General features: G+C 50.9%; 1 protein-coding gene across 2 annotated transcripts; it reads left to right on the top strand.

The window, feature by feature from the left end:
* Positions 1 to 1,338: 1,338 nt before the first annotated feature.
* LOC140207801 (uncharacterized) lies at positions 1,339 to 12,457 on the top strand. Of its 2 annotated transcripts, none has more exons than XM_072276365.1 (9): positions 1,339 to 1,406; positions 2,097 to 2,183; positions 2,666 to 2,737; positions 4,163 to 4,282; positions 6,943 to 7,059; positions 8,096 to 8,341; positions 9,291 to 9,433; positions 10,238 to 10,302; positions 11,354 to 12,457. In XM_072276365.1, exons 2-9 carry the CDS (start codon positions 2,117 to 2,119, stop codon positions 11,541 to 11,543), a joined length of 1,020 nt encoding a protein of 339 aa, XP_072132466.1. In that variant the 5' UTR covers positions 1,339 to 1,406; positions 2,097 to 2,116; the 3' UTR covers positions 11,544 to 12,457. The 2 variants fall into 2 exon arrangements, with proteins under 2 accessions (XP_072132466.1, XP_072132467.1); XM_072276366.1 differs by having other exon boundaries at positions 10,238 to 10,326; positions 11,354 to 11,439.
* Positions 12,458 to 14,556: the final 2,099 nt, after the last annotated feature.

The raw sequence follows: 14,556 nt of genomic DNA, 5'->3' as shown, positions 1-14,556 counted from the left end.
TTGGTCAGACCGCACTTGGAATAGTGTGTTCATTTCTGGTCACCTCACTACAAGAAATATGTGAATACTATAGAGAGGGTGCAGAGGATATTTACAAGGCCGTTGCCTGATTTGGGGAACATGGTTTACGAGAATAGGTTCTGGTAACGCGGCCTTTTCTCCTCGGAGCTACGGAGGATGAGCTGTGACCTGATGGAGGTGTATCAGATGATGAGAGGCGTTGATCTTGTGGATAGGCAGAAGCTTTTATCCCCAGGGCTGAAATGGCTAACACGGGAACTCACAGTTTTAAGGTGCTTGGAAGTAGGTACACAGGAGATGTCGGGGGTAAGGATTTCACACAGGGAGTGGTGAGTGCGGGGAACGCACTGACAGCGACGGTGGTGGAGGCTGATACAAACGGGTCTTTTAGAGACTCTTGGATAGGTCCATGGAGCTCAGTAAAATAGAGGGCTATGTGATAGGGAAATTCTTGGCAGCTTCTGGGGAAGGTTACTTGGACGGCACAACGTTGTGGGCCGAATGGCCTGTAATGTGCTGTGGATTACTATGTTCCAGCCAATAAACACTAACGCGTTATTTTACACTCGATGGTCGCAGAAGCAGCTTAGCCCACCTTCCCTGAACACTGGTATGATCGTCGCCCTTTTGAAGCGGATGGGATCCTTCCAAGGCAGAAGTGAGAGATTGAGGAAGAGCCTGGGGCAATCCAGTCTGTTTGTCGACACAGGTCTGCAGGGCTCACTCCAGGTACATCATCGGGGCCTGACACCTGGTGAGCGTTCACCCACCTCAAGGGCGTTCTGGCCCTATGCCCCGAAACAGAGATCGCAGAAAATCTCTCACCCCTCACCACTGACCAGCTGCATGAGCTCCTGACAGCGCTGGAGTATCCGGCCCCTCCATAATCCCTTACACCGACTCTCTGTCACCGACTACCCCTTTCTACCTCGGAGTACTCCCCCGTCTCCATCACCCCCTCCTTTCCCTAAACCTCTATTAAATCCTTCACCTCCTTACTCGACTGTACCGATCTCCCTCATCCCCAAACTACTCCCTGTTTACGTAGACCACTCCATCCCCAGCAGACCTCCAGATCTCTGGGTCCAACCCAAGCCCCTCCTCTCCAATTCACCCTCTCTGTGTTCACCGGGATTTCTGAGTACGATAGGGGTTTACTCCCTTTATATCGGATACCGGTCTCTCGGTTCTGAGGCTCTCAACAGTTCTGTGTGGATAAAACTACCATGTGATTCCTCTCCTATGTGCAATCTCACCACCCGGTCCCCGCCCACTCCACGCCTCCGCTTCCTTCCTCTTTCCTCTGCTTCGCAACGGCTCTCAGACACACAGACACGGAATCTTAGAAGCAGACACACAATTCAAGACTTCAGGAACAGCTGGAGGTAGGGAGGTGGTGGGGAAGGGTGGAATGGTGAGAGGGAGAAAAGGAGCGGGTGGGGGTGAGGGTGGGAGTGTGAGAGACAGGTGTGGGGAGGGGCACGGAGGGACGAGTAGTGCAGGGGGAAAGAGGAACGGTGTGGGGGAGGGAAAGGGGAAGCGAAGGAGGGTGTGGACAGAAGGGACACAAACAGGAAGTAGCGAGACGGAGTGAACGAGGGGGTGAGGTGGGGAATTGCACTGCAGAATGTGAGAGAGGGATGGCTGTCCCGAGCCAAAAAAAACACCCAACGCCTTCCCCACCTTCGACAAGTCGGAAGCGATAAATATGGTGGGAGATGTGGAAGGAGACAGAGAGGGAATGCAAGAGAAATGAGGAATGGGACATAGGAGAAAGAAGGGGAAGGAGGGAGAAAGAGAAAGAGAGAGAGAGAGAGAGAGAGAGAGAGAGAGAGAGAGAGAGAGAGAGAGAGAGAGAGAGAGAGAGAGAGAGAGAGAGAGAGAGAGAGAGAGACTGCCGTGCGATAAGGAAGGGAAGACAGAAAAGACAGAGGACGAGGAAGAGAGAGAGTGGGTTGGGTTTGTGTCCTGTGTCCAGTCACGCTCCATATCACTCTTCTCCCTCTATTTCGCACTACCCTGCCCCCCACCACATTCATCCCACACACACTCAATCACTCTCCTATCCCTTTCAGGAGATCAAGAACTCAATACGATGGATGAGAGCGAGACCTACGCGAACATGCGTTTCACAGGAGCGGACTCACAATCTCCTTCGAGAAGTGAGTGGTGCAGAGAGAGGGAGAGAGCTAAACACTGTGTCTGACACCCTGGAAATATGAGGTGGGACAGCGTGTACGGAGCTACACACTGTGCCTGACACTGGGGAGGACGGTTGGTCGGTCAGTGCTGAGGGCGCTTTACTCGGTGCCTGACACCAGGAGCTTATGACGAGTCGCTGTGAAGGGAGATTTACTCAGTGTCTGACTCGGGAATCTGTGAAGGGACAGTGTGGAGAGAGATTCACTGTGTTTCTCTCTAGGAAATAGGTGATTGGACTGCGTGGAGGAAGTTTTACTCTGTGCCTACCCCAGGAGGGTGTTATGGACAGTGTGGAGGGAGCTTCAGTCTGTGTCTGACCCCGGGAGTGTGTCATGTGAAGTTGTGGAGGGAGTTTTACTCTGTGTCTGAACCCGGGAGTGTATCATGCGACGGTGCGGAGGGATCTTCAACCTGATTCTCACCCTTACTGTTGTGTTCCCAGCTGAACCTGATGTATCGTACGTGGAACTTAACGTCACGGCCCTCTCCGCTCCTCGGGTCCGGAGAGATGGAGGTCAGTATCATTTTTGTTGAATTGACTGTGTTTAGGTAACGTGTCCACTCCTGTCGAGAGATCTCAGCGCATGCGCACAGTTGACCCTAATGATAAGCTGCTGTAGAATAAGAAGGAGGGAACCGGTGGCTTTGGCCATGATGGCGGAGGTCTGTGGGAGTGTCGGTGTGGAGGGTGCGCTTTGTGAGGTACGGTGGGTATTCAGCACCATGGCAACATGGAGCTGTGTTTGGTGGGGACGGTGCGGTCTGCGAGGGGATGTGTCGACGAAGCGTTGTGGGATCGGGAATGGGGCAGTGCTGTGGAAGGCGTCGGAAAGGAGGGGTGCTCTGGGGGGCGTGGAGTGGTGGGTGTGCCATAGAACTGGGTGAGGAGGGATTGCCGTGTGAATCATCGGTGAGGATAAAGAGAGGTTGAGGACGGGGAGCTGTGTCGGGCACGGAGCAGAAGGAGCGCCGTTGGAGCGGTCGGTGAGGAAAGGAGGGACATCTGTGGGAAGGGTTGGTAAGTCTGGAACACCATTGGAGGGGTGCTGAGGACGGGTGGGGGCATGGAGGAGGCGGAGAGGAGACAGCGTTGCAGAATTTGAACGATTCTCCGAAAATTCTAACCATCTTTCTCTCTCTTCTGATCACCCTGTCTCCCTCTTTCTCTTCTCCTATACCTGCTCTCTCTCCTTACTTCCCCTCCCTGCTCCCCTCTCCTTTGCCCCCTGCTCCTCACACCCCATTCCCTCCACTCTCCCTTCTTTTCTAAACCGCTCCATCTTTTCTACCACTTTCTCCCACTACCCCTCTCTCCATTTCCCTTCTTCGTCCACTTTCTCTAAACTCTCTCTGACCTTCTGCAATTTGCCCCGTTTCTCCTTCCTTCACTTTCTCCTTGTTCTCTCCCCTTCGCCCCATTTTCCGCTTATATCCCGCTCCGCAACATCATCTCTTTGATGATCCCTTCCCCTTTTTCCCTCTCGCTCAGGCTTTCCCTCCTCTCCCTTCCCCTCTCTCAGATTCTCTCTCTTCTTCTGCCTCTTACCCCCTCGCACTCCCAATTTTCTCCTTCCATCTGTCTCCTATCTTCCTCCGCTCTCTTTACTTTCTCTCGCCCCTCTCCCTCTCCCTTCCGTTCTTCCCTCTGCCACTCTCTCCGTATCTCATACCCATACTCTCTCCCCATTCACTCACTCCCAATTCGTCGTCCATTGCCCCTATCGTTCATCATTGTCTCCTCTTTTCCATCCATCTCTCATCCTTTTTCTCCCCCGTCTTCACCCGTTCCTTCAACTTCTTTCTCTTTGTCTTTCATCCTTTCTCCGCTTCACTTAACATTCTCTCCCTGCTCTCCCTTCGCCTCTAACTGCTCGTTGTCGCTGTCCTCACTCCTCTTTCTCTTCCCTTCTCTCTCATCCTCCCTCGCTCGACGCCCCAGCTGGTCTGAGTTCCACCTACGCAGAGGTGAACTGTCCGAAAGACGAGCCCGTCATCGATGAGGACGAGGCCCCTCCCATTGCCGCAGGACCCCGCAAGCAGACAACCAATGCCCAAACAGGTCAGGGTTCACCATTATGACGTCATTATGTCATATGCGGAAGTGTGTGTATTTTTAAGTACTTAACATTTCTCTCCTTCAGCCACATTTCTTGCATCTCGTTCCACATACGGACCGCCAATTGGTTACAAACTTTTGTCACAAGGGTACCCAATTATTTTTTACTCTCTCACTTTCTGCGTGTGCACTCTCTTCCGCGATTCTCCTTGATATGCACATTCACCCTGTCTGTGCCCCTCGTGGTTTTATACACCTCTGTAAGGTCACCAGTGCACTCCAAGGAAGAATGTCCCTCTGTAAGGTCAGTCCTACGCTCCAAGGATTAAAGTTCAGAACTACACGACATCTCCTAACTAGGTCCCCGGAGTCCCCGCAACATCCTCGTAAATTTCCCTCTGCACTTTTTCCAGCTGACTGACATTTTTCCTACAGCACGGCCAACAAAGCTAAACACCCAGCTCCGACTCCGGCCTCGCCGGCATCTTGTACAACTGCAAAGTGACCTCCCAACTCCCGAACTCAGTGTCCTGACCGGTGAACGCGAGCGTGCCAAACACCTTCTTCACCGCCCTGTCCACCTGTGACTCCTGTCCTTCTACGGCCTCCTGCCTTCCTCAAAGCTACCGTTCCTCCACCAGTCTCCACACAGCGCAAAAATTCAATCATCCAAGTCTTTGACATCATATAAAAAGGAATAATTCACAACACGGAACACTGTGGAACACCACAAGTCACCGGCAGCCAACCAGGAAACACACCCTTTATCCCCACACTTTGCCTTCTGTTCATTGCTGGTCGCCCCATTACAGAAAGGAGCCGAAGCTTTGGAGAGGCTGCCGAAGTGATTCACCAGGATGCTGCCTAGATGAGAGGGCACAAGCTGTGCTGAGAGGATGTAGAGAATTGAGTTGTCTTCACCGGCTCTGAGGATGACGAGAGGAGATCTGATAGAGTTTTGTTAGATTATGAGAAAAAGAGATAGACGGACAAACCGTATCTTTTTTTTTTCTCCCATGGGGCTGAAATATCAAATCCCAGAGTGCATGCAACCGAAGTGAATGGGTGAGGTTTGAATCGAGGTGTAAAGAGTCTGTTGTTTGGACACAGAGGGTTTTGCCTGGATTTGTTCTTCCTGGGTTGGGGTTAGAGACAGGCACAGTAGAGAGTTTAACGAGATATTTAGGTAAGCCGATGAATGTGAAGGAAACGGAGAGATATGGAGATTGTGTAGGCAAAAGAGATGAGGATGGTTATCCATTTGATGAGGAATTCATGTATCGGGGACAACTTTGTGGGCCGAAGGGCTGTGCTGGTCAGTCTGTGTTCTGTGTGTGCAAATACTTTACGGTATCTGCGAGGCAGCATGTCCTAAACGCACAAAGCCGTGTTGAACACGAAGCTTCCGTCCAAGTCTTTGCCACAGGCGGCACCGATCCGTGCGGAACACAACCAGTCACGGGCGGCCAACCTGCGACCGCCGCCCACTCTGTTCGGTGGGCAAGTCAACTTCGAATCCAAATGGCCCATTCACCGTGAATCCCATGCATCGCAATCTTGTGAATGAAACTCCCACCAGAAGATTTATATAAAAGGCCCGTCTGCAGTCAACTCTGTTACACCCCATTGACCTGTGTAATAAAGCCAAAATCTCTTTCGAATGCACAGTTAAGCGCCTTGTCGTTACAGGTGTCCTGTCCCTATACAACTGAATTTCCAGAGCGCAAAACCTCACACTAACCCGGGATAAACTCATCTACCATTATTGACTCAGATCTTTAACAGATCCAAACCCACTGAATGTATCGCCGATCCTCCACACTATCCACCACACAACCAATCTTTATGTCATCTGCCATTTTACCAACCCACTCATCTCCAGTTTCTTTGAAGTCGGTCCTATGCATCATATACAACCTTGAGATTCAGTGTTTTGAAATTGTACTAAGATTTACATATGTATTAAGTAAACGGTGTGGAATCGGGTCTTCCAGCACTTCAGGCCGCGCTGCCGGGCAATTCCCCAGATTAATCCTAGCCTAATGTCGGGGCAATTTACCTGTCAACGTCCCTACTGGTACGTCTTTGGACTGTGGGAGCAAACCGGGGCACTCGGAAGATTCCGCTGAGTCACGGGGATAAGGCGCAAACTCATTTCAGCCGGCAGCGGGAATTCAACCCGGCTCGCTGGGACTGTAATGTGTTTGCTAATCTCAACAATACCGTTCCGCCCACAACATGTTCATCCGCACAAGTCCGTCATGTATCCCACGTGTAAACAAGAACAAAGCTGGCAAACAATAACACAACTGTGAAAAAATGATAAACTCTGAAACCAGACAGCCAATTCCCGTGGATCCCCTGTATCATGATCTTCTGGATAAACCTTCCCTGAGGAACCTGGTCAAACGCCCAAATGCAGTTCACCACGATTCAAACTCCATAGATCAGCTAAGAAAGAGAAACAAAGACAGTCAGACATTAGTCAGCATTTGCCAAGTGTAGGATTTGAGACTCTCAGCGAAGACGGCTAGAAAGTAGATGAGATTGCGATAGGGAGGGCGTCATCGTGGGAAAAGGAGATATCGTGGACGGTGGGTGCTAGGGAGTCCCTCTGAGGGTCACAGCTGCATTCACACGCACGCTGAATGGTCTCCCTACAGGTCCGCATCAACAGGAGCCGGAAGAGAACGACGGAAACAGATCACACCGTAAGATCTGCCTAATCTGCCTAGTTACGTTGGCTCTCATCGCGATAGTTGCCGGGCTCTCGATATTTGGTGAGTCGAACGGGCTCCGTATGGAGTCAGAACATAAACAAACAGAGGGGAATGAAGAGTTTGCGTAAAACCTCACCGTGATAACACACGCCCCTCGACCTGACACGGACAATCCCCCGAACCGTGACAATGACACGACCTGTACTGTTACACAATCAAGTTTCATTCTCACACCGACTCGCCATTCACCATAGCACTAACCACCCTCTCACCATAGCACCGACAGACCTTTGTACACGACACACAAGTGCTCCTAACCGTGACACGGACACGACCCTCACAGTTACACAGACGTGGCAGCAGTGTACCCCTCACTGTAACATCGACATGCCCCTGGCTGTGTTACTGTTACGCTCCTAGCGGCGACACCTTCATCTGTGACACCAGCGCACCAAACACGATGGCACAGACACTCCACTCACCGTTATACCGAGAGACCCCTCACTGTGATTCCGACAAATCCCTCACCATGACATCCAGGTAAACCTCACAGTGACTCGGCACACCTCTCACGGAGATACAGAACCACCTATCATAGTGACGAAGACACGTCCCTCACCGGAACTGTGACCTATCTCTCACTGTGTCACAGAATCAGTCATCATCGTGATACTGACGGAACCCCCATCGTAACGCCAACCAAAACCTCGCGGGACACTGATATGCCCGTCAGCTTGACACAGACAGGCACCTCACTGTGGCAGAGTTGCCCCTCACTGTGACACCAACACACCCGTCCCCTTGTCATCAACACGCCGCTCTCTCCTGACACTGACAGGCCTCTCACCAGTCCACAGGAAAGATCTGTACCGTAACAAAAGCACGCCTCTCACCGTAACTCTCGTCACCGTGACAACTGCACGCTTCTCAACGTCCACCGCATCGCAGCGCACCGTGACACCGACACGCTCCTCAATATGAATCTTATCGCACCACAAGGTGACACTGACACACCGATTACCGAGAACCGCCCAGCACCGTGACGCTGTCTCACCTGTCACTATAAACGCAAAACATCCTTCACCATCTCTCTCAGTATCACAGATTCGTCAGTCTCAGATCACCTCCGACAAAAAATACCAGCTGCTTTGGGAACAGTATTCGGAGATGAACAGGACACAGACCCAATATCGACAACAAGTCCATGAGCTGAATCTCACCAACTACGACTGTCTCCGGAATCTTTCCGTCCTCAAAAACAACCTCTCCGTCTTCGAAACGAAGCTCAGAACTTTCAAATGGACGAAGGATGAATTTTGCCAATTTCTGACGAGCAGCAGAGGTGAAGCATCTCTCCACGTCTGACCACGGAAGTGTGCGCTGGGAAAGGAGGGTGTGGTGGGAGCTTCACTATGTTTCTGACCCCGGGAGCGTGTGGGGGGATAAGAATGTCAGTCACTGTCTGAATCCGTGAGTGACTAGGTAGGACACTGTGCCTTCCGGTGAATGTGTCTGATTTCACACATCTGAGTGATCATCTCTCTGTGTCTGACCCCATTGCTGTGTGATGGCAGAGGGCGGAGGGAACTTCACTCTGGGTCTGACGCAGAGGCTGTGTGATGAGGTGCTGTGGAGTGAGCTTCACTCCGTGTTTGATCCCTGGGGTCTGTGATGGGACGGTGTGGAGCGAGCATCATTCTGTGTCTGACACCGCGAGTCTGTGATGGGACGGTGTGGAGGGAGCATCATTCTGCGTCTGACACCGCGAGTCTGTGATGGCACGGTGTGGAGGGAGCATCACTTTGCGTCTGACACCCCGAGTCTGTGATGGGACGGTGTGGAGCAAGCTTCACTTTGTGTCTGACTCTATGAGTGTATCAGTGGAGGGGGCAGAGGTAGATCAATCTGTGACTGATCGGAGATGGACGATGCTGAGGGAACTTCACTCCATGCCTGACCCTATAAATCTGTGATAGGATGTTGTGGAGCGAATTTCATTCTGTGTCTCTCCCCGGGTGTGTGCGATTAGAGAGTGTGGTACGAAATTCACTCTGTTTCTGACCCAGGTAGTGTGTGATGGATGGTGTGGATGGACGTCACAGTGTGTCTGACCCTGGTAAAGTGTGATGAGATTGTGCGGGGGGAGATTCTCTCTGTGCCTGATCTCAGGTGTACGTGATGAGACCGCGTGGAAGGAAATTCCCTCTGTGTGTCACCCCCGGTGTGTGTGATGGGAATTTGCGAAGGGAGATTCGCGCAGTTTCTCACTCGTCTTTGTTCCTGATTTCCAGAGCAAACGTGTTCCAAGGACTGGATCTCAAACAAAGACCGGTGTTATTATGTGTCCACCTTTGGGACATCTTTCTACTCAGCGGTGCGGGAATGCTCAAACCGTGATTCAAGGCTTCTGGAAATCATTTCAAGGGATGAAGCGGTATGTGTCAAACCACGAGAATATCCCACAGTAACACAGGAATCATCAAAAAACCCCGGGGTCAGACAGAGCGTGTACACCCACAATACACTCCTTGCACACACTCCCGGAGTCAGGCACAGAGTGAAGTTGCCTCCCCACCGTCCCATATCACACTCCCGGGGTCAGACACAGTGCGAAGTTACCTCCACACCGTCCCAGAACACACTCCCGGAGTCAGACACAGAGCAAATCTCTCTCAAACCGTACAACCACACACGTCCTGTGTCAGACACAGAGTTAAGATCACTCCACGCAGTCCCATCACACACTTCCGAGGTCAGACACAGAGTGAATCTCCCTTCACACCGTCTCATCCCACACTCCCGGGGTCAGACACAGAGCGAATCTCTCTCAAACCGTCCAATCACACACCTCCTGTGTCAGACACAGAGTTAAGATCCCTCCACACCGTCGCATCATACACTTCCGGGGTCAGTCACGGACTGAATCTGCCTCTGCACAGTCCCAGCACACACTCCCGTGGTCAGACACAGAGTGAAGCTACCTCGACACCGTTCTATCACACAGTCCCGGGTTCAGATATAGAGTGAATCTCCCTCCACACCGTCCCATCACTAACTCTCGGGGTCAGACACAGAGTGAATCTCCCTCCACACCGCCCATCACACACTCCCGGGGTCAGACACAGAGTGAAGTTCCCTCCACACCGTCCCATCACAGATTCGTGTTGTAATCAGCAGAGAGAAGCTTTGTAGATACCTTTCGATTCTTGGCATTAATCAAATAAATTTAATTTCCCAGAGATTTGTATCCGACAAACTTGTGTCCCGAAGCCGCGCATACTGGATTGGAAAATGCGAAGGCGGGTGAGATATGGACTGATCTGTGGGGTGAGAGTTCGCGTTGACTTAGTCGTGACGGGAGAGAATGGGATTAGTTTGTGATGAGACTGTACGTGGTTGTCGGGAGAGTGTGCTGCAATGGAAGCATTTTGAGGCCGACATGTGTCTGTCGGGGAAAGACAGTCCAGTGGGAATATTTCGGAAACCGCCAGGGGGCAGTGCAGAGTGTTGAGCAGACAGGGATTTTATCGGTACTGACGCATGTCGGTGACGAGAGCGCGGTGAAGTGGGATTATTTTGGAGATAGTCGCCGGACTGTGAGGAGAAGGAGCAACAGCGGGATTTGTTTGATGAATGACAAAGATCTGAGGGGCGAGAGTAGGACAGCTGGAGTAGTTTGGAGACCGATACAGGGCGGTGGACACAGAGTGGGTTAATAGGATTAGTTTGCGAACTGACGGACGGATGGCGAGAGAGGGTGCCTGTGGTATAAGTCTGCAGGCGGACCAGAGGCGACGGTGAGACCCCGGTGTAGTGGGATATGTTCGAAGACTGACAGGAAGCTTTGGGTCGAGGGAGGGGCAACACGATTAATCTGGGACTGACACAGGACCGAAGGAAGAGTGTCGACCAGAGGAATTCGTTTCGGGACAGCCAGAAGTCTGTGGGGAGACAGTGGGACAGTGAGACAGTGGGGTTTGTTCGGGGACTGAAACAGATCTGAAAAGAGAGGGTGGGCCTGTTCGATTGGTATGGGGACTGACAGACGACTGTGGTGAGGAAGCGGTTCTGTGGGATTCGTTTGGGGAGACACGTGGCTGTAGGGTATCATTGGGTCAGAACAATTAGTTTGGGGACTGACACAAGATTGTCAGGAGACATTGGGATCGTGGTATCTGTCTGGGTACTGTCACGGGGCTGTGGAGAGAGAGTAGGTAAGTGAGATAAGTCTGCGGACTGACTCAGGCTGTTAGGAGAGAGCGATGTTATGGGATTAGCTTGTGGACGGTCTCGGCTCCGGTTCTCTGCTGGAGCTGCTTTGTCTCTGTTTAAATTGTTTAACCCTCTTGGACAGGAATGTTGCCTGGGGTCTCCTGTACAAGCAGTCCTCTGGAACGTCCAACTGCAAAGACTGCGACTCGTACGCAGGGAAAGACCCTTGCAAACATGATCGGCGTTTCATCTGCGAGAAGGCGGCACCTTTGCTCCCGGAGATTCCTGAAATGTTCCACGATCTCTGTCAACAGCCAGTGGAGACGACATGAATCAAATGACTAACCCCAGTTTCTCCTCCTTCTCTCTCCTTCACTCTCACTCCTGGATACTTTCAAATTTTCCTCCAAACCCTCTCTGCCTCTCCCTCCTACTCCATCCCCTCCTCTTGTCGTAACAATATTCTCCCCACCACACACCGACAAACCTCTCTCTCTGTGTATCACCTTCTTTCTCGCCATTTCCTCCTTCCCATTTTCTTTCCGCTCCATCTAACTTTCTCTCTACCCCTTCACCTCCTCTTATGTCTTCGCCCTTTCTCAGCCCGCTCTTCCTCTGCTCGCTCTGTCCACAACTTTCAACTCTATCCCCCGTTCTGTTGCCTCTCTACCCCTCTCTCTGACTTCCCTCCCCGTTCTCTGTGAACCATCCGTCTCCCTTATCACTCTCTCTCGTTCTCCTTTCCACCCACTCTCAGCTCAAGCCTGTGCTGTCCGGTCCTCGATAACCCAACCCTGGGTAAAAGACTATGCCTATTCCCTGTGTCTGTGCCTCTCTTTTGTTTATCGAACTCTGTAAATTTACAAATACGCTCCAGGGAATAAAGTCCCAGACTCCCCTCACTCTCTCCACAACTCAGTCCCTCGAGGTCTGGCAATATCCCCGCAGAACTTCCTGTACACGCTATCCAGTTCAATGGCATTTCCCATAAAGCAGAGCGGCCTTGCCGACGTGTTGTCGCACTGCAACGTCATCTCCCGACTCCTGTACTCAGTGCCCTGACTGGTGAAGACCAGCCTGCCGGGTGTCCTCTCCACACGTATCGGATGTCTTCCAACGGAATCGCTATTTGTTTTATTATCTGATACTTATGCAGCCTGGAATGCGTTCTTTCGCAGCATCGGTACAGCGAAAAGATGTAAAATTAATGTGAATTACAAAAAAACAAAGATAATAAAAACCTTAAAATGTCGATGTTGGTGCACAGGAGGTCAAAAATGTGGTAGTGGAAGGGAAGAAGGTGTTTCTGAATCGCTGAGTGTTCAGGCTTCTGTACCTCTTTCCCGATGGTAGTTTTGAGCAGGGACCTTGTCCCGGGGTGAGGGGCCTCACTGATGAAGATCTCCTCGATGCTGGGGAAGGTGGGGCCCTTGACACCGGGTGATCTACATCCCTCTGCAGCCTCCTGTGACCCTGCCCCTTGCAACCTCCACTCCAGGCGGCGATGCTACAAGTCAGCATGCTCCCAACGTTCATCTGTAGACATGTCCTAGTCTTCAATGAAAGGGCAAATTTTCTCAGACTCCTGAATTTGCAACACTTTCTGAAACGAGAGAGCTATGGCTGGTGGTGAACAGGCGTAGAGTATGTCTGGAATGCACTCAGACTCAGACTTGAAATAAACAAACCGGCAGTAAGGAAATCCGAAGATTAAATCACAATCTGTAGAACCAGAAATGGATCCCCTACAGCACGGCCCCTTTAACTACTGACAGGCAATAATTGGCAGTAAGAGCCTTTAGGGGAAAGTGACAGCTAACCACACTCCCGGAACTGGAGATTCCGAACCGTGGATGCCGCAGATAAAAAAAAAAAATGTTTTCTTCGTGTTTGCATGCCCACTGTAGATCCTCCGAGATGCTGACACACAGCAAGACAGGAACGTGAAATGCGATCATAGGATGGAGAGGCTGAATTAAGCTACTTGGCCCATTGGGTCTGCTCCGCCATTTCATCATGGTCGATCTATTTCTCTCTCAGCCCCAATATCCTGCTGTCTCCATGTATCCCTTTATGACCTGACTAATAAGGAATCTCTCAATCTCTGCCATAAATTTCTTGCCTTAACATTCACAGCCGATTGTGGCAACAAATTCCATCGATACACCCCATTCAGGTAAAATAAATTGCTCCAAATCTCGGTTATAAAATGATGGCCCTCTATTCCATGTTAACACACTGGCCATAGACTCTGCCACCACACGCAAACTGCTCTCCACGTCTATTTTATCGAAGCCCCCATCCCCACCGCCCCATGTTCTTCTGAGATACAGCCATCAAACTTTCCTGATTTGATAAGCGTTACAATCCCGGAATAATTCCCATGAACTTCCTTTCAACACTTCCCAGTGCAGGCACATCTGGCCAGATTAGATACAGGGCCCAGAGACGCTCACAGTCCTCCAGGAGGCCTCGCCAGTGCTTTATAAACCATTAACTTTACATCCGTGATTTTATATTCTAGTGCACTTAACATGAATGCTAACATTGCATTTAGCTACCTGCGATTGAGGAAATTACAATTCCCATGCGAGGCAAATATGTAGACAGTCAGGATGCTCTCAATTCTACCGGGGTAGAAAGTTTTAAGGTTTGGGGAGCTCATACCAAACTTCGTCAAACTCTGAGGTGAAAGAGGGGCCGTTGTGACTTTTTCATCACAGAGCCGGTAGGTATAGACCACATAAGATCCTCGGTGATTTTTATGCCGAAGATCTAAAGGTTGCTCACCCTCTCAACAGCAGATGTAATGACGTCAATTGAGCTCAGCTTGACTCCATTCCTCTAGTGGTCAGCACCTTTGCTTTTGCTATTTACTCTGTACTCTGCCTTGGAGTTTGCCCTTCCAAAGTGTACCACCTCACTCTTCTCCCGTTTGAATTCCATCTGCCACTTTTCAGCCCACTTCTGCATCCTATCGCTGTCTCTCTGCAATCTTTGACAATCGTCTACACTATCTACAAACCACCAAATTTTGTGTCGTGTCCAAAATTGCCAACCCACCCTTCTGCCCCCACATCCAGGTCATTGATAAAAATCACGAAAAGTAGAGGTCCCAGAACAGATCCTTGTGGGACACCATTAGTCACAATCCTCCAATCTAAATGTACTCCCTCCACCACCACCCTCTGCCTTCTGCAGGCAAGCCAATTCTGAATCCACCTGGCCAAACTTCCCTGGATCCCATGCCTTTTAACTTTCTGAATAAGCCTACCGTGTGGAACCTTGTCAAATGCCTTACAAAAATCCATATAGATCACATCCACTGCACTACCCTCATCTATA

Source organism: Mobula birostris, chromosome 13 (genome assembly GCF_030028105.1).
Source record: "Mobula birostris isolate sMobBir1 chromosome 13, sMobBir1.hap1, whole genome shotgun sequence".
In the NCBI taxonomy this organism is placed as follows: Eukaryota; Metazoa; Chordata; class Chondrichthyes; order Myliobatiformes; family Myliobatidae; genus Mobula; species Mobula birostris.
Note: the sequence above shows the minus strand (reverse complement) of the source record. Positions and strands in the feature narration are given on the sequence as shown.